The 27475-nt window shown below is 36.8% G+C and overlaps 1 protein-coding gene across 2 annotated transcripts; it reads right to left on the bottom strand.

Annotated features, from left to right (window-relative positions):
* Positions 1-359: 359 nt before the first annotated feature.
* Positions 360-26543, bottom strand: LOC117914501. 2 transcript variants are annotated; one of them, XM_034829844.1, is made up of 14 exons: positions 26284-26543; positions 20571-20682; positions 19368-19454; positions 19205-19251; positions 17843-17900; positions 11168-11281; positions 10833-10955; positions 8292-8400; positions 7292-7389; positions 6959-7066; positions 6530-6741; positions 5413-5626; positions 2125-2211; positions 360-804 (listed from the first exon to the last, which is right to left on the bottom strand). In XM_034829844.1, exons 2-13 carry the CDS (start codon positions 20650-20652, stop codon positions 2159-2161), a joined length of 1305 nt encoding a protein of 434 aa, XP_034685735.1. In that variant the 5' UTR covers positions 20653-20682; positions 26284-26543; the 3' UTR covers positions 360-804; positions 2125-2158. The 2 variants fall into 2 exon arrangements, with proteins under 2 accessions (XP_034685735.1, XP_034685736.1); XM_034829845.1 differs by lacking the exons at positions 19205-19251; positions 26284-26543 and having other exon boundaries at positions 20571-20659.
* Between the last annotated feature and the right edge of the window lie 932 nt (positions 26544-27475).

Raw genomic sequence — 27475 nt, forward strand, 5'->3', positions numbered from 1 at the left:
ACATAAAAAAACTGTTTTTCAAAACAATTTTAAAAAACAGAAACCAACAAGCCCTAAGCAATTTATGTTATCTCATTTTTATCACATGTTGGGAAATCAGATCTGCAAACAATAGTAACATTTGAAGTTTAGAGACAGAAATGTAAAGGTTGATTTTAGGCGGATGACCTCGATTTTTACGAAATGACAGGCGGCGGCCGTCCTTGCTATCTTGTGATACAATGACTGTGTGAATAGCCTTCAAAACAGTCAATCCCTGTAACAAACAAATAAGTGGGCGTGGGGGGATAAATCAAAATATTTGATGAACATGAACAATATATATATATATATATATATAATATATCCAGTTATGACAATTTGCCAGCAAATAGCATCCTACCACATATCATCAGGAATAGCTGTTTTCCTTTTGGTTCCTGAACTAAAAAGCCGCAATAGAACATAGTAGAAGTGAGACAAAAATTGTCTAAGCACTAAGACTAAGAGGTTGTCCATTTCTGTCCTTGTCAACCCTCTGTTTTCAGCCATGTGCATAATTGCTGGGGACATCTTTCCAAGTGCTGTCCACAGCTCTCAATTAATTTCTCATTGAATTATAGCACTATCTCAACCCCACCAAACCTCCAGTACCTACAACCAAAAAAAGACGTTTCCCTAGCTCTTGCCTCTCACCTCTCCCTTCGCAAGTGCTGGCTTTCATCAATTGGATACTATAGAGTAACGAAACATCAAGATCTTCACCTAAAAGTAAAGTCCCTTTCCTGCACCTTGGGTATTGTCTTTCTTTACAAGAAGATGAACCTGTAGAATGTAAGCTATGGAAATTATTTTCACCAAGCAAATAAAAATTTATGTCTAATTGTGCATTAACTTGTGAAAATTCATAATCCAAGAAATATATCTACTCTGGCCTACTAACAACTTATCTACACTTTTGAGTTTCTATGCTTTTTGTTAACAGCACAACCTGCCCCAATGAAAGGCATCACCAGACCCCTTAAAGAACAATAGCAAAGGCTAAATTAGAGGCCCATTTGGAGGTAATTTTTAGAGCTCTTCATACTTGGAATTGCTTTCTTACAAAAGTTAAATGTTTGGCACATTTTTAAAAATCTAGAGAATCACTTGAAGCGATTTCAAGATCATCAATTAGGGTGTGTTTGGTAATATTTTTATTTGAATTGTTTTTAGAGGAAGTGTTTTTGAAAGAACTATCTATCAAGTGTTTCTTCAGGAAGCACTACAAGTGATTTTTCAACTTTTTAAAAATAATTTCTAAATTTTATCAAATGATTGATTTTTCTTCAAAAATGCTTTTATGCTAAAAGTGTTTCCTAAAAACACTACCAAATGGATACTTAACAGGTGATTCTTTAAAAAAAAAATCTAATTTTTGTTATATAATATATTACTAATAACACTATCAAAAAACCTTTTTAGTTTATATCTACATGCTAAGAGATTGTCTCTAAATGCATTTATAATAGAAGCACTATTAACAAAAGTACTACAAACTAAAAGCGCTTTAATCATAATCACTCATCTTTAATCTAGGACTAATAAAAACATGTAGCTTTCAAAGAGATAAATTTATGCTTTGTTTGGATATTAGAAAGTCTTTTTTTTTTTTCTGATAAGTAAACACTTGGATATTAGAAAGTTTGAGAGAAAAAATAAAAGGAAAATATTAACAAAAAAAAAATTGAACTTAATAAATTTTCCTCATATGGCTTTCAAAATTTATTTCTTTTCTTCTCCTATATAAAGAACAAAGAATTTGAAAATGTTAAATTTATAATTAATTTTACTATATTTGATTTTCCTTTGCATTTTCATGGTAAACCAAGCGAGAGCTTTTGTATTTCTTGTTACTTTTTCCCCTTTTCCCAGCACTTTCTGTGATCCAAATAGAGCCTTGACAATTCAAAGACAAAAATACATCTGTCTAATAGCAATCTAAATCTGCAGGCATAGCAATTTTACTTATATTTGGTTATTTCAATTGAATTTGAACTAAGAGGCTTCAACTTCAATGCAAGAAAACCAAAAACTAACATTTTTGGAATTTTTATTTGTTAGAGGTGTGAACCACTTGTATTAACGTAAAAAGAGGCAACTCACCTTTACATGATAAAAAGTCACACCAGAACTCCTGTTATGTAACAGAAACACTTCCATTAGGCTGCTGGATGGTCCCCAACGGAGTCCCTACAAAACCACAGAATCACTGCCTATAATCAGAAATTTTTACCTCATCTTGATAGTAGTTCAGACTAAAATTTATATGCAAAATAAAATGGGGAAAAAAAAGAGAGAAATAAGTGGATTTATGATGGTATATGAGATCAATTTGATGGTAATGACAGATGAAGTAATGACACTATGATGTGTTGAAACATTGAGAAGAAAGTGGCATATTGATATAGCCTCTTCTCTGTAACAGCAACAAATACCCCTTTGACCCAACTCACCAAGTCATGCACATACAGGCAGCTCCTAGGAGGATTGTACAGAATGGAGATTGTAGATCTTCCAATAAAAATTATCAACTTTCTTGCAGTAAACATATGTTATCAAAATTTTATGGAAACATATCCAAGTCAAAAAACCCATATTACTAATCAAAGAATATCCAATGGTGGCAACAGTGAATGCTAAGGGCCACACTGTTCTGATTGAAAAAGAAAGGAAAGTATAACATCAGGCATCAAGGAAACACATGTGATACAAACTCTGTTTCCGAGATTGCAGAGTGTTCTGAATATCACATCAAAGAAGGGATCCCATATTGTTAAAGATACACATGGAGAATCCATTGGTGGAAGGGAAGCATGTTGTTCTCTTAACTATTGTTTTGGAAGAGCAGTAGGTATGTTAGCCCAGCACTCACAGAAGAGGAAGGTTGACCTTGCAAAAGCAAATCTTGGTGTCAAGATATCCAACAGTCGACAGCTGCATTAACTGCTAATTTAAGCAAGGTGTTGGTAAGTGGGAAACCTACATTTATGATCAAGTTAAGAAAATTTCATGAATTTGGAGGACACGTTTAGAAGGTAATGAACACCCAGATGCATCTCTAGCTCAAGAATGGCTTCATGAACTGCATTAAACTTGGTCCACTAATACCCCTATTCAAACAGGGGCTCAAAGCCTCAGTCCATGGTGCTCATGCTTTTTGGGTTGGGTTTAGATTTATCTTAATTTTCCCTTTTACTTTTGGGTTTAGGTTAATTGATAGAAGGAAACTCTAGTTATTTAAGAGGGTGGTTTATGAAGAAGAGGAAGAGACAATGGAGAATGACTCAGTCAGGCTTAGCCTGGAGTATTTGGAGAGAAATCAGTGAATTTTTGAAGTAGTTGATCATTCAGGATTAAATAAAGAAATTGCTTTCAAATTATTGTTTTCTTCCACTTCTTTGATTTATTTGGGTTCTATACTCTATTTTAATATTTATAGATTTTTATTACTGTCCTAGTTGTTTAAGTAATCATGTGATATTTTAAGAGTTGAACGGCTAGGATTGTAAGATGTGAGTAAATTTTCATCAAATTAGAAATCTACAATTTTTTCACTTTTCTTTTAATAAGTAAAAAAGGATAATATATTAAAAGCGCTTGTAAAATGGCGCAACAAAGTACACATGGAGTAAACAAAACAAGCCAAAGGACAAGCAAAAAGAAGAGAAGGAAAAGAGAGAGCAAACACCAACTGCCCTAGCTATCCGACCAACCCCAAGAAAGCTGATCCCCCCCTTAATCCAAACCTCTCGACCATCCTCACAAAACAGGTTCTGTGTCCCCAAAGCTCCTTCCCCTGACAGTGGCCGGAGACTTGTAATTAACTGAACACTCTAGTTTATGGATTTTCTGCTCAAAATGGGAAGTCGAGGGAGTACTCCTCTTTCTACCTGAAACCTTGACCCCACAACCTTTTCTTAACTCCAATTTCTTCAGCAGGGAACTGATCTCCTTTTCAAACCATTCCATAGGTAACCCTAAGAAGCTACTGAAATTGACAAAATTAGTGGAGAGGCTATCCACACCAAACCCCCCACCCCCACCCCATCTTTTTATTATATACAAGCAATCGCTAAGGCCTTAGGGGGCTCCACCTCCTTAGCCACAGCCTCCTCCTCCTCCTTACCTTAAGGGTCAGCATTTTTGGAATACTCTTAACAAACTGTCATTTTGCAACAACATACTTAGCGGCTGGCTTGCTGGGTCCACAAACCCCAAAGAAGAGAGCGGCGAAGGCCTTGGAAACCTATTCGCCTTCACCACAAGAGCTGTGTAGGTGAACGCCACACAGGAACTCGTCAAGATTGATGTTGGCAAAGCCTCAAGCCTCACACGCCCATCTTCAACCCAACTGTACCACGCCGTCTCCTTGATCTCTGCAAAGAGAGCCCTGCCTTCAAGAAGTCTTTTTTTTTTTTTTATAAGTCCCTCCCTTCAAGAAGCCTTAGCGAGCCTTTCTCTCCCTCAGCCAAAACCACTAAGCAACGACCCTCTCTTTTTTCTCTTAAACCCACCCTCTACGATGTACATGACCTTCCTTGGGCTCGACCCACTCTTAAATCCTCCCCCACTTCATTAACAGAAACTAAATGGGCCTTTGAAGTAGTCAGTCCACTAAGACTACGGGCCTGAGGAGTAGCGCGGCCATTGGGACTTTGGGCTCTCTTTGACCACTTACGGCCAACCTTTAGGCCCCTAACTCAGCCCCACTAAAGACACCCTTAGCACAGTTTACAATAAAGGGGAGAGTAAATGTTATGAGGGTAACAGTTAAAGTAGGAACCTGAAATTCTTGGAAGTGGAAAAAGAGATGGTTTGAGATAAAGAAAGCTTGGGGGCCACTCCTTTGCGTCTGTTTTGGACGTTATGGATGGAAAGAAATAGAAGGTCATTTGAAGATGTTGAACAGCCAAATCAAGCAATCAAACCTTTCTTTATATGTAGCTTTTTGGAATGGCTAAAGTGTAATGACTGTCCCTTGACCATGATAAGCTTTGTAAAATGGTTAAGCTAAGTGGGGATAGGGAGGTTGTTTTTTGGTTTTCTTTCTTCTTTTTTGCTTACCTGATGGCACTTCTACATATCTCGTGTACTTTGGTACATTGATTTTCAGGCACTACTAATATATTTTCTCCTTTTGCATATCAAAAAAAAAAAAAAAGAGGATAGACTGAAATTATGTGCACACACACTATGCTTAACCAAATCCCCTTACTCATAAAATAAATAGAACAGAATAATTTGTGGCAACAATGGAGATTTCTAAAATTCCATAAACCCAATTGCAAACACCTTGCACTCATCTTACCAGTTTATTATATTAACTTAAGCTTAGTTTCCAAAGGAAGAGTTTCAGTACATGAAGCACAGCTAAAATCAAATAGAAATTACCTGAGTTGCTGGCAAAGGAATAAGGTTTTGAAAGATATTTGCTTTTTATCGTTCCAACTGGAGCTGCATGAGGCCTTAAAACATTATTAACATGGACCTGATTTGAGAAATTCATGGCTGGTGGGCATCCCTCAGATTTACCCAAGAATACTTCTGAACTTTGCACAAGAACTTTATCAGGATTTTGCATAGAAGGTAAGAAGTGCGTATCTCTCTATTTTCAAGAAAAAATAGCTTTGAGTTAGTGATTACATATTAGTATTCATGTAAAGGGAGCAGAATGAAGGGTTCAATTTTAATCTGAAACAAAAATGCCAATAGACAGCATGCCTGCATGTACAAATTCATGATATAAGGAGACCAAATTATAGAAAAAAGAAGTGAAAATAGTTAAGTTGCATGGAGTCTGGACTCCTAATTGAAATATCAGCAAAGGGCAAATGTCATATTCACATTTAGTGTGATACTCCTAAATTTCTTAGTGTTTCAGAATAACTAATTTCTAACACAGCACCTCTCTGGCAGAAAATTATTTCATTATTGATATAACGTTATTACAAAATTTAAAGATAACAAGCGTTTGCATTGGAGACACTGTATTGATAATGAGTATGTAGTGGGTTAACGCTAGGTCATCCAGGGCATGTTTGCCCTTTTTCACTTTCATTTGAGGTGTGACAGAGGGTGTTGCAAATGCAAGAACAAATTCATCCTTAACAATCCTTTTACTATTGACAGCTGAAAGCAGAAATAATTGGTCTAAGCTTATGAAAGCTAGCACAGATGAAAGTAAAAGAATCAAGTATGCATATACATTTTTATTGCAGGCCATTACTACTTGAAGGCAAGATTAACTTCTTGAGAGTAATCAGATGTTCATTTACTAGACATTCAAGATTAAATATCAAATGAACTTCTGGAGATGCGAATACAACAGTCAGATGTATCAGAAAGTGACAATTGCAGTTGTATATTGAGATTTCAAATGCAACCTCTTTCACTCATTTTTTTTTTTTTTGATTGGAAACCTCTTTCACTCATTCATCTAGATGTTTAGAACAGGCCACATAACAAACACAGAGATATTAGATCATTCTGAGAAAGATGAGTGACAAACCTTCTTCTCAGGTTGGTTATCCATTTGTTCATGAGAAAAGTTCTTAGGAGATGAAGCTTGTGGCACTATATTTCCCTGTAACACTTTTGGACTCACCATATCACTGCAATGTCCCTCATTTGATGCAGCAAAATAAAGATGACTAATTGCAGAACGAAGGCGACGATTTCTTTGAGAGTAATACATTTTGGTGGCAAGGGGAACTGCAACACCTGATTTAGTTACCAGAAAGTACTCAGACTTGAGAAATGAAAACACCAACTGCATGATAACATTAAAGAACTGTACTAAAGAACAAAAGGTGCACAATCCCATAAAACTGAACATGCATATTCATATTACTTTAAGCTAAATGAATTCCATATTTCCCCTCTCAATATGATTCAGCATAAGAAATGAGCAGGTTATGACACAACCATCAGAAAATACCTTTGGTTGACAGGCTGCATTCATGGTCTTGCCCAGGCTTTTGATGGGCAGCCAAATGATCATAAGGCCTTTCACTTCCTTCAATTGAACCTTTTGGGTATCCTGTGCCTGAGCACACATATGAGGAACAAATGTCCACATGAGTTTACATCATAACAGCAGCAATAGAAAAGTCCAGCAATAGTGCACAAAAGAATGACGGATAATCATAATACCAATTTAGGATTGAAGTCTTGTCCATAAATCGAATGTGATTAAAAGAAATTAAAACTAAAAATCAAAATTTCTTAGGAAGTTGCAAGGAAATATTCAGCAAATTAAATCTGTCCTTACAGTTATATGCCCTCTGACTAGTTATACACATGGTTTTGTTCACACCATACGCTGTTTCTGGACCATCTGCTGGTGATGGACGATCAGCTGCTATTCTCCTGCAAGAACAGAGAAAGCCAGGCATTATATTTGGAAGTTGCCCCACTGAACTTCATGAAAAGTAAAAGGGGGGCATATTGAGGAACAAAACTGTAAGTATGCACCAGAAGTCACCAGCATATTATCATCTACATGTTAACCTTTAAAAAGAACATCTGAAATAGCAATCACCAATCATTCTGCTTAACTTAACAAAGCCTTAGTTCAAACTACTTTGAATTGGCTGCACATCTTGGTGAAATTCAGCTTTGTCAAGGGCATCAGAATCATTGCAACAGGGTTATAAAAAATTATAATTGCCATGCCTCCATGATCTTTGACTACTCTGCCAATGAGTGAATAAGGGTAAGAGGGCGCCATAGAAATAGGATTCTTAACTTAGTAACATTATTACCAAATCAGGCAGTGGACATATGGGGCAACAGAGGAGCCTTTTTGATAGCAGCATTCTCTGGGGTCTCCTCTACCTTCTTAAAACATTTTCTTCTCTTTAAGCATGTGGCCTTTTTCCTGGGAATTCTTGTTCAGTGTTTTTTGGCATCTAACTCTTTTGTGGACAGCTGTGTTTTAGTGTATCCCTTTTTTGTGTCTCATTTGAAGGATAGCTCATCTTTCCTTGCATTAGATTCCTATATCTATCAATAAATTATTATTATTATTATTATTATTATTATTATTATTTTGAAAAAAATAAAAAGTTCTTAAGCTCCAATGGAAGAAAGACTATCTGGTTTGGCATAATTGACACACATCAAGAGCAACAAGGAGAAGGAAAATGCAAGTAAGAAACAGGGAAAGAGATACTTGAATATTTGCTTAAGTAGACAATCTCTAATGTAGTTGAAGCCGTGTTGATAACCATAATAGAAATTTGTATAGCATAAAGGAGAAGAGAGCATACAGTTTGGAACGTTTTGGAGGAGGCATAACACCTGCAGAGAGGTCTGTATTTCCATGACTAACTCCTGAACCATCCACTACATGTCCCACATCTACACAAGCTGAATTTCCTAAAGGAAAGGAAAAATGGAAGAGGCAAGCCAAATTCAAAATATAGAACATATGTTCCACTTAATTACAAAGAAATGAAGTTAGGTCTATTAATTAATTAAATAAAAACAGATAAAATAAAACATTGTGTTAGTCTGTATGATTACAAGCTGTTCTGTAATGAAAAAGTTGTGTTAGTTCCAGTAGGGAGAAAATATTCTGATTCCATTGCCAATTTATTTTTCTTGCCTCACACATGCCTGAAGGGGCAGGACCAGAGGTGTTCAAAAGTTTTGCCACCATAATACTCTAAAACTGTAAACTTTTAGCTCAAGATTCTTGCAAAATAAACAATGAACCTTTATCACAGTTATACTGTTATAAATGATGTCTCAAAAATCCACTGCCTCTTGTTCAAGCCTGGTTAAGTGGTAAAATGGATAGGGATTTCTGTAAAGGAAACAACCACAGAGACATCCATCTTGTGGACATTATATATTTGGAGCTTGATGTCTACATGAAAAAGAAATTCATGTCATAATTGCAAATCAAGCCTCCTTCAACAAATTATTTGTTCCCATAAAAAATCCATAGAGGCAGCTTAGAAGCCATAAATAATGGGTGCCTAGTGACAACTTGCATGTTATAAGTTTCTGCCACAAAAGCTGTATTAAGACTGAATGGTAAAAAATAAAACAAAAAAATATAAAGTGGGGTTTTGGCCGCTGAAGTTTGCATCTTTTGTTTTCTCACACGTACACTTCAAGTGTACTACATTTGCCACTTTTGATTGGCACTTGTCATATATATATATATATATATATATATATATATATATATATATATATATATATATATATATATATATATATATATATTATTTGCCTATTAAAAAAAAACAAATAAATAAAACAAAACAATATGAAAAATGGGAAGACAAAATAACACAATGTTTTCAAAACTAGACCGGTCATTAAACTGGAAAAGTTACCAGTTCATGGTTCACTTATTAGAACCGGTGGTTGAACCGATGACATTATAAATAAACAATTTATATTTTATTAAAATTAAAACTAATTATAAAAAATCTAAAATATTTAAGTATGTATAAAGAGACTTAAAATCAATAATATTTATTCAAAATGAATTATATTATTTAATTTCATTTACATATTAAATATCATATTATTTTACAATTTTAAAAGATATTAGGTTATTTTACTGATATTATTTTGAAATTTATTATTACATAAATAAATATGAAAAAATTATTTAATAATGCATTTACTGAAAATCAGCACTTGGTGTAGTGGTTGCAATGTCACTTCTTGAATATTTGTCAATGGTTGGAGCCTCTGCATTGTGACATGTAAATTTTTTGGCATAAAATGCCATCCCACATCGAAAACATCAGGAGAAATTGAAGCCTTTAAATTCAAAGTTCAACCTTTCATCAATGCATGACAAATGGACGCTTGAGACCATGACTAAAGGTTAGAGAGGCCTTTTGCCCAAGTCCAAAATATATGAGGCCTGTATTGAAGCCCAAATGAGAATGCGTGGAGTGGGTTCCTGGGTCAACAAGTGAACCAAACCAGACCAAGTGTCGGGTGGCGGTTTGACCAGTCAGACCGGCCAGTCCGGTCTGCTTTTCAAAACACTGAGATAACATAAAAGTAGACATGATTGAAGGGGATGAAACTATAGCACATCCAAAATGTTTTTTTAAAAAAAAAAAATACATAACTTCAGAAATAGACTAGCAGATGGTAGATTCAATGAGTCAAAATGGAGCATTTTTTAGTAGAAAATATTATTCTTTATTCAAAATAGAGGAATTATTCTAGGACAAAGGTAATTCAGAAAGTTTTCTGTTAGCCAGAGGCAATGTATTCCAATAAGTAAATATCAATATACACTATGCATTGGATTAGCAGTAAAGGAGAAGGAAATTGAAAAAACCAACCATATAATTTTACTTTTCACATATAAATATAAACATAGTGTTTGTTAATTTATATTATCTCCACCATGTGTCAGTTTTTCACAAGTTTCTGTATTAGTGTATCCAAATCATGTCTAATTTGTGACCTGTTTCAAGGTCCATGCAACCTAGGGATTGGAGTATCAAGTAAGAAGAAAGCAACATGAAGATCACTGTCAGTGAAAACTGCAATTTGAATCACAATTTCTAAAACATCAGAAGCCAGTTTATATCATTTTAATAATATATTAACAAATAAATTTATTATAAATTGTATTTATATGGTATGTAAGGGCAACAATACCAAGATGATATGAAAAGATGAGTTTTACCAAATACTTCAGTTGTGATAATGTTGATCAGCAAGCAATGAATAAAATTTAAATCCTCATGACAAAATATTACTAAACCTTAACCTTAGCAGGGAAAGAAATAAAAACCAATAAACTAGAAGCAGAAAGGGTTTACTTTTTATCTCTGTGAAGGAACAAGCCGCTCCAATTTGCTCATCTAAGCAGGGTTCAGAGGCAGCAGTATCATCCGCATCCATAGATTCAAACCTTTCTTGCTCCCCAGCCATTGTAGCTTGGTCTAAGAGAAGTTAAGAACTATATAATTGTTGTCCAGAAAATAGATATGATAAGCTTCTGACCTGGAAAAAAATTCCCTATAATGAAATGGAAAAATGAAAAAAATTGCAAAATTGATTCTAAAAATGAGATGATTAATGTGGAATCTATGTCCATACCATTTGAACTATCCTCATTTTCTTGCCTAGGAAATCTGAAAGAGGAAAAGGATACTCATTCCAGCAATTAATGACTTCTTCCTTTCTTTCCGTGGAGGTTTTTTTTGCCCTGCACCACCATCAAGCTCCAAAAACGATTCTTCTGTAGGATTTAATGACTTGCAGAGTTCTGGGGGGAAAAGGAAAAAGAAAAGAAAACCTCATTTTGTGGAAGAACCAGAAGCATAAAACTTCCAGTGAACTTGTGTCAACACCACACACAGTCCCACAGTACCATTATCAGGTCCTTATCCCACTAAGATCAAGTCCATTTCTAGATATAATATGCAACTCATAAAGCACAAGACACATATAATATCGTTGCTCTTGGCATAATAATTATTCACCCTTAGACCTCTTTATGTTTTTAAATTTGTTTCAGACGATACACTTCTCTTTGAGCCATTAATTGACTCATGCAATGTTTGGTTAAGGAAAATAATTTTCTCATGTTTGGTTTTATCATGAAAAATAAGAAAAAAAAAATCAAATATAATTAAAATTAGTTAGAAACTTATACATTTTCAAATTATTTAATCATTATATAAAAGAGTTAAAATAAGTGAAATTATTTAATCTTTGGATATAAAAATTTGTTTTTGTTTAATAAGGTCTACTGGGAAATGGAGCTGCAGGCTTGTAATGGATATGTTTTGTCCTGGGCAAATTTGGATTTGCATAAAGTGAAAAGGAGCAGCTGGGGGGAGTTTAATGCAAGAACTAGCTTCGTAATGGGTAATAGCAGGAGAGTAAAGTTTTGGCATGGTATGTAGTGTGGAATGTTATATGGATTACCCCTTTCCCTTGTTGTCCCTTGCATCTAAGATGGAGATTGATGGAGGCGTGCATTGGAACCCTGTTTTCTACAGCATTTTTATGATTGGGAGCTACAAAATGTGGGTTCTTTCCTCAAACTGATCCAAACAGTGGAGGAACTTATGGATTACAAGGATAGGATGGTGCAGAGGTGTGCCAAGGATAGGAAGTTCTTGGTTTAATCTTTCTATTACTCTTTAGGGTCAGATCCTAGAGGACCTTTTCCATGCCAAAGAAGTCAAGAACTTAGGCTCCCACAAGGTGGCCTTCTTTGCTTGGGAGGCTGCTTAGGAAAATGGGGAAAGCAATGACAACAGATACAATGCTTATGAAAATGAGGGGATGCTAATTTAGGATGTCCATGATGAGAAAGACAAAGATGAACAATGAGTAATCTTCCTGGGTATTTGGACTGTGGGCCCTTTTGTTACTAGGTGCCTATTATTATTAATCTCTGATTTGCCTATAAAAGGGGGGAAAGAAAAGGATGACCCGTGAGTGATGATCAGTATTTGATTTCTACCCTATATGACATCACTTCAATACTCATATATTATGACACAGTTTGAATGCTAAACCAACAGGTGGCATATGTGGTGCACCTCTACTCATCATATATAAAAACATTCCTCATCTGCATGGTGTCTGTTTCAATACACACTTTCCATGTTCTCTGTGAAAAGAGAGAAAAGGGAGAATCCCTACTTTTTGTTATTGAAAAACTGTTAACTAATACACATTGGACTTGAATATATATATATATGCATGTTAGTGGGACCCACAATACAATAAGGAAAGAAAAGGAAAAGTAAATAACTAAAATAATTGTACACTAACACTCCCCCTCAAGCTGGAGCATATATGTTATATGCACCAAGCTTGTTACAAATGTATTTAATTCTAGGACCTCTGAGAGATTTAGTAAAAATATCTGCTAGTTGATCATTTGAATTGACAAAACTAGTCGCTACACATCCTAATGCGATCTTCTCTCTAATGAAGTGACAGTCAACTTCAATGTGTTTGGTCCTTTCATGGAAGACTGGATTGGATGCAATATGCAAAGCGGCTTGGTTGTCACAGATGAGTTTCATCTGTTCATCCTTTCCAAATCTCAACTCCCAAAGAAGATGTTTCAGTCATATGAGTTCACATATTGTCAGAGTCATAGCTCGATACTCGGCTTCAGCACTAGATCTGGCCACTACATCTTGTTTCTTACTCTTCCAGGATATTAGGTTACCTCCAATAAAAACACAATACCCGGAAGTGGAACGTCTATTTGTGGGTGAGCCAATCCAATCTGCATCTGTGTAACCAACAACTTGGGTATGACCTCTGTTCTCGTACAACACACCTTGGCCTGGTGTGCTTTTGATATATCGAAGAATGCGGATTACAGCATCCCAATGGCTATCACATGGTGACTGTAGGAATTGACTAACAACACTTACAGGAAAAGAAATGTCTGGACGAGTAATGGTGAGGTAGTTCAGTTTACCTACAAGTCGCCGATATTTCCCAGGATCTCCTAAAGGCTCCCCCTGTCCTGATATAAGTTTGACATTTGGATCCATAGGAGTGTCTACCGGTTTACAGTCTAACATATCGGTTTCTTCCAAGATGTCTAAAGCATACTTCCTTTGCGAAAGAACCACACCGGAACTGGATTGAGCTATCTCAATCCCTAAGAAATACTTGAGTTTTCCCAAGTCTTTAGTCTGAAAGTGAGTGAAAAGGTATTGTTTTAGTTTCTGAATACCATTCTGATCATTGTATGTAATGACGATGTTGTCCACATAAACTACCAAATAAATTCACTGCCCCGAAGAGTTATGATGATAGAAAACGGAATGGTCTGTTGTACTGCGGAACATGCCAAACTCCTGAATAACAGAACTAAAACGGCTAAACCATGCTCGAGGAGATTGTTTCAAGCCGTATAGAGAACGGCGTAACCTGCACACTAAACCAGACTCCCCCTAAGCAACAAAACCAGGTGGTTGCTCCATATAAACTTCCTCAGCAAGATCCCCATGAAGGAAAGCATTTTTAATATCTAACTGATAAAGAGGCCAAGAACGAATAGCAGCCATGGAGAGCAATAGACGAATAGAAGCTATCTTGGCAACAAGAGAGAAGGTGTCACCATAATCGGAACCATAAACCCGAGTATAGCCTTTACCAACTAAACGGGCCTTAAGGCGATCAACCTAACCATCAGGGCCAACCTTAATTGTGTAGACCCAACGACAACCAACTGTAGATTTATCAAAGGGTAAAACAACAAGATCCCAAGTGTCATTGGAGTGTAAAGCAGTCATTTCATCTACCATTGCCTGTTGCCGACCTGGATGGGTAAGAGCCTCGGGGGTGCTCTTGGGAAGAGAGACAGAAGATATAGCAGAAACAAATGCAGAATAGGGTGAAGATAATCGATGGTAACTCAAAAAATTGTAAATGGGATGAGGATTACGAGTAGATCGATTACCTTTCCGAAGAGCAATGGGTAAATCAGCAGAAGGAGGCAGAGCCGGGGCAAGAGAAGCCGAAGGGATAGGAAGTGAGTCAGCAAGTACCTCGGCCAAAGAAGGAGGAATAGCGACACGATGACGGCGATGATAAACCTGAAGTGGGCGAGAAAGCACTACATCAGGTGGGGAGATAATGGGAAGGGGTAAGACTTCAGAAACAGGAAGAGACTCAGAGGTGGAGAAGAATGGTGAGTGTCCTCAAAGAAAGTGACATCAGCGGAGAGAAAGCAGTGATGAGTCTCAGAGGAATAACAACGATAACTCTTTTGAAGTCTGAAATATCCCAAGAAGATGCATTTTGTGACTTTGGCAAAAAGTTTGTCCTGTCCAGGAGTGAGAATATGAACAAAGCAAGTACAACCAAAAACACGAGGAGGAAGGAAATAAAGTGATTGGTCAGGGAAAAGAAGGGAATGAGGAATTTGATCGTGTAATACAAATGAGGGCATACGATTAATCAAATAACATGTTGTAAGAACAGCGTCCCCCCAAAAACGAAAAGGAACATTACTATGAAGAAGGAGAGTACGAGCTGTCTCAACAAGATGTCGATTCTTACGTTCAGCTACCCCATTTTGTTGAGGAGTATGAGTACAAGAAAACTGATGAAAGATCCCATGTTGGAACATAAATGAAGTAAATGGTGCAGAAAAATATTCCCTGACATTGTCACTGCGCAACACACGAATAGAAATATTAAACTGGGTTTGGATTTCAATATAAAATTTTTGGAAAATAGAGAATAACTCAGCTCGATTTTTCATTAAAAATAACCAAATACATCGAGAATAGTCATCAATGAAAGTGACAAAATACTGAAATCCTAAAGTAAACGCGGTCCGACAAAGACCCCAAACATCAGTGTGGACAAATTCAAAATGAGACTTTGCCCGATTATTCAAACGCTTTGGGAACGAGACACGAGTATGTTTCCCAAGCTGACAGGACTCACACGCAAGCGACGACAAAGATGAAAAACGAGGGACCATTTTCTAGAACTTGGATAGACTAGGGTAGCCCAGGCGACTGTGGATGAGGAGGGGAGCATCAGTGGAAATGCAAACTGCAGGAGTTGAAGGCAAGGTGAGGTTATAGAGGCCTTGAGACTCATGTCCTATGCCAATCGTCTTCCCCGTACTCCGGTCCTACAAGGTCACAAATTTATCAGAGAAAGTGATAGAACAGTTAAGAGTGCAAGTTATTTTGCTGATGGAAATAAGATTAAAAGGACACTCAGGGGCATAAAGGACAAAATGGAGAGGTAGGGAAAGGAGAGGACGAGCTAAACCAAAACCTTTAGCCATAGTTTGGGAACCATTAGCTAAAGTAACAGTAGCTAAGGCAGAGGTAGTAGTAATAGAAGATAAAAGATCCTTATTACCAGATATGTGATTAGAAGCACTAGAATCTAGAATCCAAGATCCAAGAGAAGATGTGTGGGTAAGACAAGCAGAAGCATTACCAATCTGGGCAACAAAAGCAACAGAAGCTGACTTGGTGGCCTGATAGCGGAGATAGTCATCATACTCACTGTCAGTGAGGGAAGTACCCTGAGATGTGGAGGAACTGGGAGGTTGAGGCGGCTAAGGATCAAATGACTGGGCCACGTGAGCAGTGCGGGGAGGCTGCCCATGTAACTAATAACACCGATCACGAGTGTGGCCAAGCTTATTGCAATAGGTGCAATGAGGACGTTGGCCTCTACCTCGGTTACCACTGCATCCTCCTCGAGAGTTAGTTTGAGAAACTAATATAGAAGAATCTGAAGTGTTATTAGATGGCATAGTTTGAGTTGAGGAGACACGAAGGAGGCGAGCAAACACATCATCCAAGAATGGAACGGAGGAACTGCCAAGAATCTGATCACGAACGGTCTCAAGATCTGGATGGAGGCCAATAAGCGTAAGAACCATGAAGAACTTGTTAATCTGTGTTCGTTGATGCCCAACATTAGTAGTAAGAGGCATCACGGTCAAGAATTCCTCCTTAAGATAGGCAATCTGGCCAATATAAGTAGATAAATTCATGTCTTGTTGCCTGACATTGACAATAGAAGAAGCCACCTTATAAAGACGTTGGATGTTATTCGTGTATAGCCTTTTCGCCTGATTCCAAAATTTAAAGCATGTTTTGTAGGCCCGAAGATGAAGCAAAATCTTAGGATCAACTGATTGCCATAACACACTACATAACTGTGCATCTATCTTCCTCCATTGTACTCTGTCAACCTCAAGGATATCCGCCTCCTGCGTAACAAGGTGATCCTCATAACCTTGACCTATAAACCAAAGCTCCACAGAGGCAGACCAAGACAAATAATTTTCGCTGCCAACCAATTTCTCCAAAGTAATCATAGGAGATCCAGATATGACAGAGGGAAAAATGGAACTTTTAGTAGCCATATCTATTTATCTGGAGAACGAACTATGTTTGGATTGAAGAGAGCCCTAATACGGCTTCAGATCGTGGGTGAAAGAAGAAAAACCGAGGATCCGCAACTGTGAGAGACCAAATAGTAAAGATAAACAAATGTGGCACTACTGGAAGGGTAGAAGAACACTTCCTAAGACACGTGCAGGGCTCGGGGTGGAGAGGAAGTCACCGAAGGTCGCCGGAAAGGCTGTTTAGAGGGCCGACGGAGACAAAAAACCCCAAAAAATGCACTTGTAGGGCTTGAAAGGGACAAGCACAGATGGAGGGTGGTTAGACGGTGTCAGGCGAGGCTGGAGGTGGAAGCGCGTGGCCGGAAAGTGCTCCACACGCCGGCGCGTGAGGTTCAGGCAACCGGAGAAGAAACGCGAGTGGTCGACGCATGGCTGAGAATCTCCCTCCGGTGCTTTGACAAAACTTGAAGATCTCCTCCTTGCGCACTTGATGGTATGGTCGGTGTCGGAAAAGGACTTCGCCGGAAAATTCGCCGGCGGTAAGGGTTTTCTGACGGTGATACAGTTGATCCAAAAGCTTTAGGAGATGGGAAAGGTGACCAGAATGAAACACGGTCACTGAAAGGTTTCCTAGAATTGATTCACGGATAAACCGGAAATAATTAGGTTTTTCTCCCTAGGCTCTGATACCATGTGAAAAGAGAGAAAGGGGAGAATCCCTAATTTTTGTTATTGAAAAACTGTTAACTAATACACATTGGACTTGGGTATATATATACATGTTAGTGGGACCCACAATACAATAAGAAAATAAAAGGAAAAGTAAATAACTGAAATAACTGTACACTATCTAACATTCTCCAAATTTTCAATTTATGCATATGGATTTATTTTGAATAACACCAACTTGATCAGGGCACAACAATAAACACTGCCAGGAGAAAAAGGATTTCACACCTGCATGAGCTGCATATTGGCTGGCCTTGACTGGCTTCTTACAGGCATTGCAACATACCTTCACGTAATAAAATATTAAACAATCAGATAAATAAGGTCAAGAAAAAGCTGATGAGCACATGCACACACACACAGCAAAATAAACTGACATCTTGCAAAAACATCTCATGGACAGAATCCTAATTATTAGGTCACAGCTAATGCAGTACCAAATTTTGATTAACTACTTTTTGTTCAGATGAAGGGATAGGTACAAAACCATTAAAGCAAAAGGGATATAGGTTAAAACAAAGAGAAATACACATGCAAAAGGCCTTCATCACATATCCATACACATGTGCATATACATATAATGTGGACAAAAAGGAAAGAAAAAAGAAACAATGTAAAGATTCTTGCAAAATATATCATGCTAATGGAATTCCAACAATCTAAACAAGATTGCATGGTGCCACAGTTCAGAATATGGCCTAGAAGCAAAGGCTAACAGCTGAAACAAAAGCTCCACATCATCAACTTGCAATATTTTTAACACCAGCATCTGCCCCAGACTTCACAAATTAAAAAATATGCCAACAGCCATTCTACCTTGGTCATTATCTAATTTTGTTTACCTGTGTACCTTGGTGAGCTTTTGCTAGGCCCTGTTAATATATTTATTTTATTTGCCTATAAAAAAAAAAATACCATTTTCTTATCCTATCAGAAGACAGTACAAACTTTATAAGATATTTTCTTTAAGTGCGGAATAATTGAAAATAAATCCTCAAGAGATACTTATAGAGTTCCTTTTGCTCCTCGCTCCTTGTTGCGTCAACCTAGAAGTGGTTCTCTGCTTGCAAGAGGTTATCATTTGAAGTTTGAACCAGGTGTTGATGGTTACCCCATTTGCTTCATTTTGGTTTAAACTCCAACAGTCCACATCCAGGTTATGCTGATTTATTTGTGAGATAGAAAGAGACCTAGATAGCGAGAACTGTCCTTTACACGCATGTACAGCAGTTATTGTACACTTGATCATTGCATTTTTCATGCGCATTGCATTTTTCATGCACATAGCATAAGTCATAATATATTTCCAAATGTCCAGGCAACAGGCTTTGCTGCCATTTCACATTTTTGCAATTAATGGAAACTCCATATTCCTTACAATTTTTTTGAGTATCATTGCTCACCAACAATCAGTGGGAACATGCCAACATGGCTCCATGAAGACATGTAGCAAAAGAAATACCACCACAACTAGAGAGGAAGGATCTTTCCAAGATAAAAATCAGGATTATGACATCACAGACAACATAAAATAATTAATTTTTATCACACAAAAGCCTTTGTAGCAGCCAATGATTCTCCAAACCTTACCAAATACAAAGGATCAGCCATAGGCTTCAAACCAAATACATTCATATCTGCAAAAGAAAAACACAAAATTTGTTCTAGATAAAAGGGAAGCCTTCACTGAATTAAAACAACCACATGAATCCATAAATGAATTGCAATGGATTCTGGATAATTATCAAATCACCTTCTTCATCAAGCAAATTTGCTTCATCTGCCTCACGTAATTCTCTATGTATGTATTGAGCAGCTAATTTCTCCTGGCTGACGTCCTCTGCCGAAAGAGGGAAAGATGTAACAAAAAGAAACTGGGCTGACCACAATAATTTTGCTTACAGCATAGCATCTCAGATCAAGTGGAAAGGTCAATCACGATTTCCTCAGTAAATCCTATTTGCTGGCAGAGAGTACTAAAGTTCCACACACCCCAAAGTTGAAAAGTAAATAAATGCTAAGTTCTATATCATTGAGAATATTCAAGCTACATAAACTGCAAATCTCAGAAGTTCCTAAGTATAAAAATTATTCAAGATTGCTGAATTGAAAATTTTAGAAACATCCAAAACACAGGAAAAAAGAGATGCATTGATCATATAGAGAGAGAGAGGAGGGAGAGAAACCACTAAAGATACATACAGAAGTCAAATGCCATTTGTTGAATTAAAAACTACCATTCTGTGTGTACATGTCTATGAAGGTGAAGAATGAAGAGAAGTGGGGTCCAGCATTTTTTTGATGGGTGAGAAGTGGGGTCCAGCATGTGGAGGCATGGGATGGGACAGAGGTTTACGAGGAGAACAGGGGGTTGTAGAGGACTGGGCCATGGGATACTGTATTCTCAGTGAGCACAATTACATCATGAAAAAGAACTAATTTACACAGTATGCAGATTATTGTTTTGAGAGACACTTGTTCCTGCCATACTGATACAGCATTTGGATCATAAATTATAATTATAAGTATTACATTATGCATACAAGAAAAATGAAATAAAGAACCCTCTAATCCCTGCTCACTTGCTGTTCACTATAAGAATTTTGAAACAGAATATGACTTCCCTCACTTTTACTTCTGCCATTCTCCATAAAAACAGCTTCATTTTTTTTGGAATGTTTTCTAATCAGCTAATTCTTGGATGTTTTATTTTGGTAGGTAAACTTTTTCTTTATGAGGAATCAAACACCGAACCTCCCATGTTCCTGTCCAGACCCTTGACACTTGAGCCAGCCCTTGGGCTTTGTCAACTCCTCGATGTTCTATTTCACCGGTTCAGTTGGACTACATAACTTTCCCAGAGGAAGAATAAATGCAAAGTCAAATTCAGCTACTACTCTTATATGAGCCCATATCAACACTCACTGCCCAGAAACATCACACAATATCATCGTACCTGTTATAATAGGTGAGAAACTTCCTGCTGCCAGAAGTCTGGCCATGACTGCCATTCTCCCACTTTCAAGTGAGCATACCATTGAGGCTAAGACAACTTGTATGTCTCCACCCTATAATAAGAAAAGATCACCCTATAATAAGCAGAGTCCACCAAATATATATATATATATATATATAAAAGTAAACATCCACATCCAAACTATGCATGCAGTAGCATTAGCAAACATTAAATGAAATAAAGTTACAGAACTCGGCCTATATAAAAGATTGTTTTCTAACTTCGCAAAGGCATTTTCCTTTTTTTTTTTTTTATGGCAAACAGAAAATTAGATTAATTTCCAATTGTTCACTAAACTTAATGTTGGTCAATTTCCAATTAAAAATGGTATCAACTTTTCAAAAATCAAAATCAATTGAAGTATGAAGACAAGCCTATCAAACAAAATAAAATTTGAAATATGAAGACAAGCCTATCAAACAAAAGAAAAATTGAAATATGAAGAAGAATACAAAATGATCAAATAAACAGACAACCTGGAACCAGTAAGTCTAAAATACATTGCAATATGGCTGGCATGCTCCTCCTGCTTTCCAATAGAACTAAATGACTTCAACTCATTCCAGCACAATCATAAACTATTATGCTAAACTAGAAAATTAGGAAGGAAAAGCCTAATGTTGAGTTGCATGGATTATTTTAGTCACTCAACAATAAAAAAATGAAGTCTCAAGAAAATAGCTTTTTTTTTTTTTGATAGGTAAATAAGAATTGTATTAAAAGAAAGAAAATATACACATTGTATACGAAGAAAAAAGGACAAAAAGGAGCGAAGACACAAAAACCCACTACCACACCCTATCGTGAGCCTACCCAATCCACAAAGTCTAACAAAGATAAAGATCCGCCCTCAATGTACAATTTAACCCAATCCCAAAATAGATACAAAAAAGAATTTTTAATTGTTTGATCCGTGCTTTTAAAGTTGTCAAAAGCCCTCCTATTTCTCTCCCACCATAAAGCTCAAAACATACACAACGAAGCAGTTTTCCAAGCCTTCTTCCTCTTTTTACCCACAAAGGACCTGTGCCAACTCAGAAGGACCTCTCTAACTAAACAACTCAACACCCACTGAATGCAAAAAGTGCAAAGATCAACTACCACAACAAATGAGCTTTCAAATAATGGATGAGAATATGGTCACTAGTTTCTTTTGCTTCCTTACACAAGTAACATCTATTAGGAATCCTCCAACCCCTCTTTTTGAGTTAATCCAGAGTCAAAATCTTAGCCCAAGTTGCTTCCCAAGCAAAAAAACTAATTCTCGAGGGCACCCAAGAATTCCAAACGATACCATAGGGAAACGGTTCCACCCTCCTATCGACCAAGGAGGAGTAGAAGGACTTAACAGAGAAAGCACCATCCTTCGTAGGCAACCATACCATGACATCATCGGTCTCCACAAACAAAGGGTGTACTAACAATATCCCCAAGAAGGCTTGCACCTCCTCTAGTTCCCAATCATGCAATTGCCTCGTAAACCTAAGACTCCAACCACCATCGTCCCAAAGGTCACTCACCCAAGCATCTTTAGAGAAGGCTATGGAATAAAGCTTAGGAAAGGACTCCCTCAAGGATGAATCCCCACACCACTTGTCCTTCCAGAACTTCACCTTGTTTCCAAGCCCAACTGTAAATCTAGTTCTTGTTTTGAACATCTCCCATCTACCTCTGATAGCCTTCCACACCCCCACACCATGTCCTTCCCTAACAACTTTGGAACACAAACCCCCCTCAACTTGCCCATACTTGCCCACAATCACCCATTTCCAGAGAGGGTCCCTTTCACTTGCAAATCTCCAAAACCACTTGCCTAAGAGAGTCTCATTGAGGATGGTTAAATCTTTGATGCCCAAGCCTCCTTGTTGTTTGTCCAACTGAACAATAGCCCATCTCACCAAGTGTGACTTTTGCTCTAAGGCACCTCCTCCCCACAAAAAGTCTCTTTGAATTTTCTCTAGTCTAGCGGCTACTCTCCTTGGAATGACAAAGAGAGACATAAAGTAAATCGGCAGACTGGACAAAGTGTTCTTCACCAAGGTCAACCTTCCACCTTTTGAAAGATACCACCTCTTCCACAACGCTAATCTTTTTTGAAATCTCTCTTCCACCACATCCCATACCCTAGAGGACTTGAAAGGAGCTCCCAGCAAAAGTCCTAAATAGGTAGCATATGATATGACTGTATAATTAAGATTGATGATTCATAATTTCACGCCAACAGTCATTGGTTTCTGTTCAGATTAAGTGATATAAATAATAAACCACCACTTGTCTTTCTCTTGGAATTAACAAGTTTTTCTCTTCTGGTGGGGCTTTTTGGAAAGAGAGCTTTTCACCAACTTTGTCAATCAAGGACAAGGAAGTTTACACTTTATAGATGGTTCATATGGATTGCAGAACATAAGTTTTCTCTTAAGCAGAGGGTTCTCATTTTTGTAGGTCAGAATTTTCTTGGCAGCTGTCTACCTAGGCAGCAAAGTAGACTGCCCAAGTTTTGGGGATTGCCTTCAAGAAGTTGTTATGAATTTGCTTCAACTAGAAGATGTGTTCCCCAAATTAAGAACATTTAGCATTTTCTTAAGCAGGTAAGGAAATGTGCTCTTTAGTGGGGTTTTTAACTGTTCCTATGGAAGGTAAATTTTGACCTCCATCAAATTGTAATATTATCACTTGCAGGCAGTCAGCATAGATGTAGCCTCTTCTAGGTGAACCACAGAAATTGTGGTGTCTTATATCCATATATCCAAACTCTTTCTTCTTTGTTGAAGCTATTACTTGGATTTTGCATGGGGTTGGTTTTCAGGATCCCGTTCCCTTTGCAAGTATGTTGATTTCCATTAGGATTTAGGCAGTGGAATAGGCCACTACAAATTCAGCCTCGCAATACATGGCCGAATTAATAACACCAAAAGGTAAAGCAATGAAAGGACACATCCAAACTACCTTTTCATGAGCCTTCATAAACAAATTCCTCATGTAAATTCAGACATAATATACCATTTTAAAAGCCCATAAATCTGAATTTGGACACAATAAATGACAATAATAATTAAAAATAAATAAAGGAAAATGAAAAACAAGTTCAAACAAAAAAAAAATCCCTCCACTTTTTTCCAAACTTTATTCCCTTTATAGATAGAGAACATGACTTATATAAATTTCTCTCTGATTTTCAATGCAATTCATTTTCTTTCCTATTTTCCATCCAACCCAATCAAGATAAATTGTTTTTTTTTATCCCCTAGTTCTCTTTCCTTTTATTTGCACTTTCAAGAACCAAATAATGCAAAAAAGAAACCATAAAAATTAAACAATTCTCAAATAGAACCACCAAAAGTTTAAAAAAAACAAAAAAAAAAACAAAAACAACAACAACTCTAAACCATAACAATAAAACTGCAACAGGAAAAATCAAAATCAACACAAGATTGACAATTAATCATCAATTTGAAGTCATTAAACCAAAATGAGAACTCATTACCTCAATTGGCAATTATCATAACAAAAGGAGAAGACATTCTTCCTCGGGGTTTGAAAGTTGATAAGTTTCCATTAGGAATAGAGGACTGAACACTCTTAAGGTATTCTTAGGGACAATGATTAGCTATGACATAGTGTTATTAGAAGTACATATGAGTGGCATATAAATGGGATGTCACTGTTGTGATCAGGTGCTCCATGGACATCATGTCCATTCCATCCCCTTGGAAACCCATCTGCTAAGGCTTCTTATTTTATATATATATATTTTCCATTTTTCGATGGAAGATGGCTCGAAAAATCATTTTTTAGAAAACCTGTGATTGGAGAACCAACCTTTGTGTCTTCTATACCCTAACCTTTCTCATATTTGAGGGTTATGGATCCTACATCTTGTCTTACCCTTTCTGAAACATTGATTGTCATCCTGATTTATTAGATCAGACAACTGATTATTTATCCTCTCCCTTCCTCAAGTTCCAACATGTTTACATCTGTGTCACTTCAAGGTCATAGGATTTGGATTTGGTTTCCCTCAGACGTATTTTCCTCTAGCCTTTCTTTCACACAGTGTTTTCCCATATGTCTTTCCATGGGTTAATATCATTTGGAAGTCTAAAGGTACTCCCAGTTAAAACTTTCACATAATAGTGGCCCTTTTATTTATTTTCTTTCTTTCTTTGATAGGCATTTAAAGCTTTTAACCCTCAACATTGTGCTCTTCACTTAGATGGTGGTCCTGCTTCATTCATTGTAGAGAGATGATGCTCATTACCTTCAGAGGTTTTAGGAGGAGCCCCAGTCTCCCCAGGGTAAAGTACTTTGAAAAAGAACTAGTGCTTGCTATTCTCAGGATGTTTGGGCTAGAAATTTGGATTTGTAAAAGTAAGTAGAATCCACATGAGACGTTATGAAACACTGTCTCTATTAGCCATTTAGCTTACTTCTTTGTGGAGCTCCCTCTTAGTATGTTATGTATGAATTTTAAGAAACATTCAGTAGTAGTGCTAGAAACAGGATGTAGGGTTAAGGTTAGTAAAGCCTAGGAACCCCCCACCTTCAAGTTATCTTAAAGTGAATTTTGAAGGATGAACACTCGTCCAAAAAAAATGATGGATGTACGCTAAGGAATTCAGGCCAAGTAGAGATTTGTGTTCCAAGATTACAAAGGCAGCCAGATAAGGACCTTATCAAAGCCAGCTGGTTCAAGATTTTCTATACAGATTGAGATTTTAGCCTTGATAAAGGCTCGATGGAGGCAAAATCTAAGGGGATTACAAATTTCTGAGGAGGAAGGGATTCAGAAGTTGTCATCTCATGGTTTGCTCAGGGGAAGATAGGAGCATGGGACTAGGATGTGAACCAGGAAGATCTTGGACCCCTATCAGATCAGATGGAATATTGATTTTCTTGGATACTGTGGTCTACTAATGAGGTAGCAGATCAAATGAAAATTTGTGCAAATGTTTCATCCAATTACTGGGGTTTAGCCTAACATCCTTGGGTGTACTAAATTCATTTCGTTTGTATTCCTTTTTTTTCTTTGATTTGAAAGATGAATCATCCTTGATGTACCCAGTATTCTTTATATTTAGTGGAAAGGTTGCTTCTTCTTTTTCTATCATCATTATATCAAAGAGAAAAATGGTGAAAACAAATGATGAAATTGTAAAATTCGAATAAATCCACAGTGAGTCTCAGCAGAAATTCAGCCTCACGGTGCTAATCTAATCAATATCTTCCAACAAGGAATCAATGGAAGGACGTAGCCAAACAATTGTTTGCCAGATTTTTTCCCAATCAAATTCTTTAAATAGATTCATGCATAATACACCATTTAAAGCCCACGAACTCATACTTAGGACGAGTAAATCAGATAACCCAAAATAAAACATAAATTAGGGTTCAGAGTTCTGGCCACAAAACATTTCATAAATACAACCAATTCTAAGCCATGCAATCAAATCGATAAACTATTCCATGCTTCAACCACAAAAGAAACCACACAATCCGAATGCCTCTCGAATACAAACCACAAAAAACAACAAAAACAAAAACCCAACCCACATCCACAAATCCTAGCACCAAAAAAAAAAATCCACACAAACACGCGACAACGTAAAAAACAAGCAATTCAAAATCACCAAAACCACAACAATAACTCGATTACCTCAATCGACGACAACAATGAGAAAATGGCGAAACCAGGGAATTCGAACCAATCCAGAGTCGATCTCAGCTGAATGCGCCACGAACTGGACGTGAATGAGAGCGCGAACAAGCACGACAATGACGAACCCGGCAACCCTAGGAGAGAGAAAGTGCTTAGTATGTGTTTGTAAAAAATCCGCTGCCTTCTCTATCTGTATCTATCTTCCCCACTGCGTGGAGCAGAGAAGAGATTGGAAGCAAACATTTAGGAATGCCTTTTTATATATACGCCTCCGCCTATGATCCCTGTGCCTGTTATGTATGTGCGCCTGCGCAGCTGCTTCGGGCCCACGCCACTGCTGTGTTACAATTCGACTTAATGCAACTGATTAGGTGTCCATGATGTGGCTGTGGTTTTCGGCCGTTTATTTAATAATAAATATCTCATATTATTTTAATATTTTTAAATAGATTATAACATGTGGGACCCACAATGTAATTTAAAAACTTTCAAATTTTAATTTTGTTAAAAAAATTAAAATATGACTTTATAAAACATGAAAATTAAAAAAAAATCAACGTATACTAATATAACTTGATAGACTTACATATTAATTTATTTGATATTCAAATTACCCATCAAACTTTATAAAAAAAAAATATGACGATTATAAAATATGAAAATTTATCAAAACTTATGAATAATCATTCATATTAATGTAAATTTCTTCGTGACTCCTTATAAGATGAGATAACTTTAATTAAATATTCCTTCAATTTCTTTATTGGAATTTCAAGTATTAACATAAGTCAACATTTGAAGACTTCAACTTAGTAGTAATGTCACAAGAAATACTATGAAGGCTCCTACATCAATTTCATGATAAGGTACATTATGACATAATCTCGTTTTTCTATAATAGTTAAATTTGTCAATCTTTTTATATTAAGATAATATAATTCAATTTTTCATTATTCATAACCTAAAGTTGTGTAAAATAAAAAATAAAAAACTAGGAAATTAATAAATGTCAAAACTCGTACAATCAGAAGCTATAAGATTATATGCATAAAATGACATTCCATAACCATGTTGATTGGGATTCTTGGAACACTTGTAGGGCAACTTATATGTATAATTATTTTTCGACAAATTAGTGACTTTATATAAAGCATAACACTGTGTAGAGCATCCTACCATACAATTACCA

Source organism: Vitis riparia, chromosome 5 (assembly GCF_004353265.1).
Source record: "Vitis riparia cultivar Riparia Gloire de Montpellier isolate 1030 chromosome 5, EGFV_Vit.rip_1.0, whole genome shotgun sequence".
Lineage (NCBI taxonomy): Eukaryota > Viridiplantae > Streptophyta > Magnoliopsida > Vitales > Vitaceae > Vitis > Vitis riparia.

Bases quoted from the DNA above. Each gene is read 5' to 3' on its own strand.
- LOC117914501 (XM_034829844.1), bottom strand. From the start codon at position 20,652: ATGGTATGCTCACTTGAAAGTGGGAGAATGGCAGTCATGGCCAGACTT. The intron at 19,455-20,570 runs GTACGATGATAT...CTCTTTCGGCAG, and splicing joins TTTCTCACCTATTATAACAG to AGGACGTCAGCCAGGAGAAA. The intron at 11,282-17,842 runs GTGTGAAATCCT...TTTTCCCCCCAG, and splicing joins CCAATATGCAGCTCATGCAG to AACTCTGCAAGTCATTAAAT.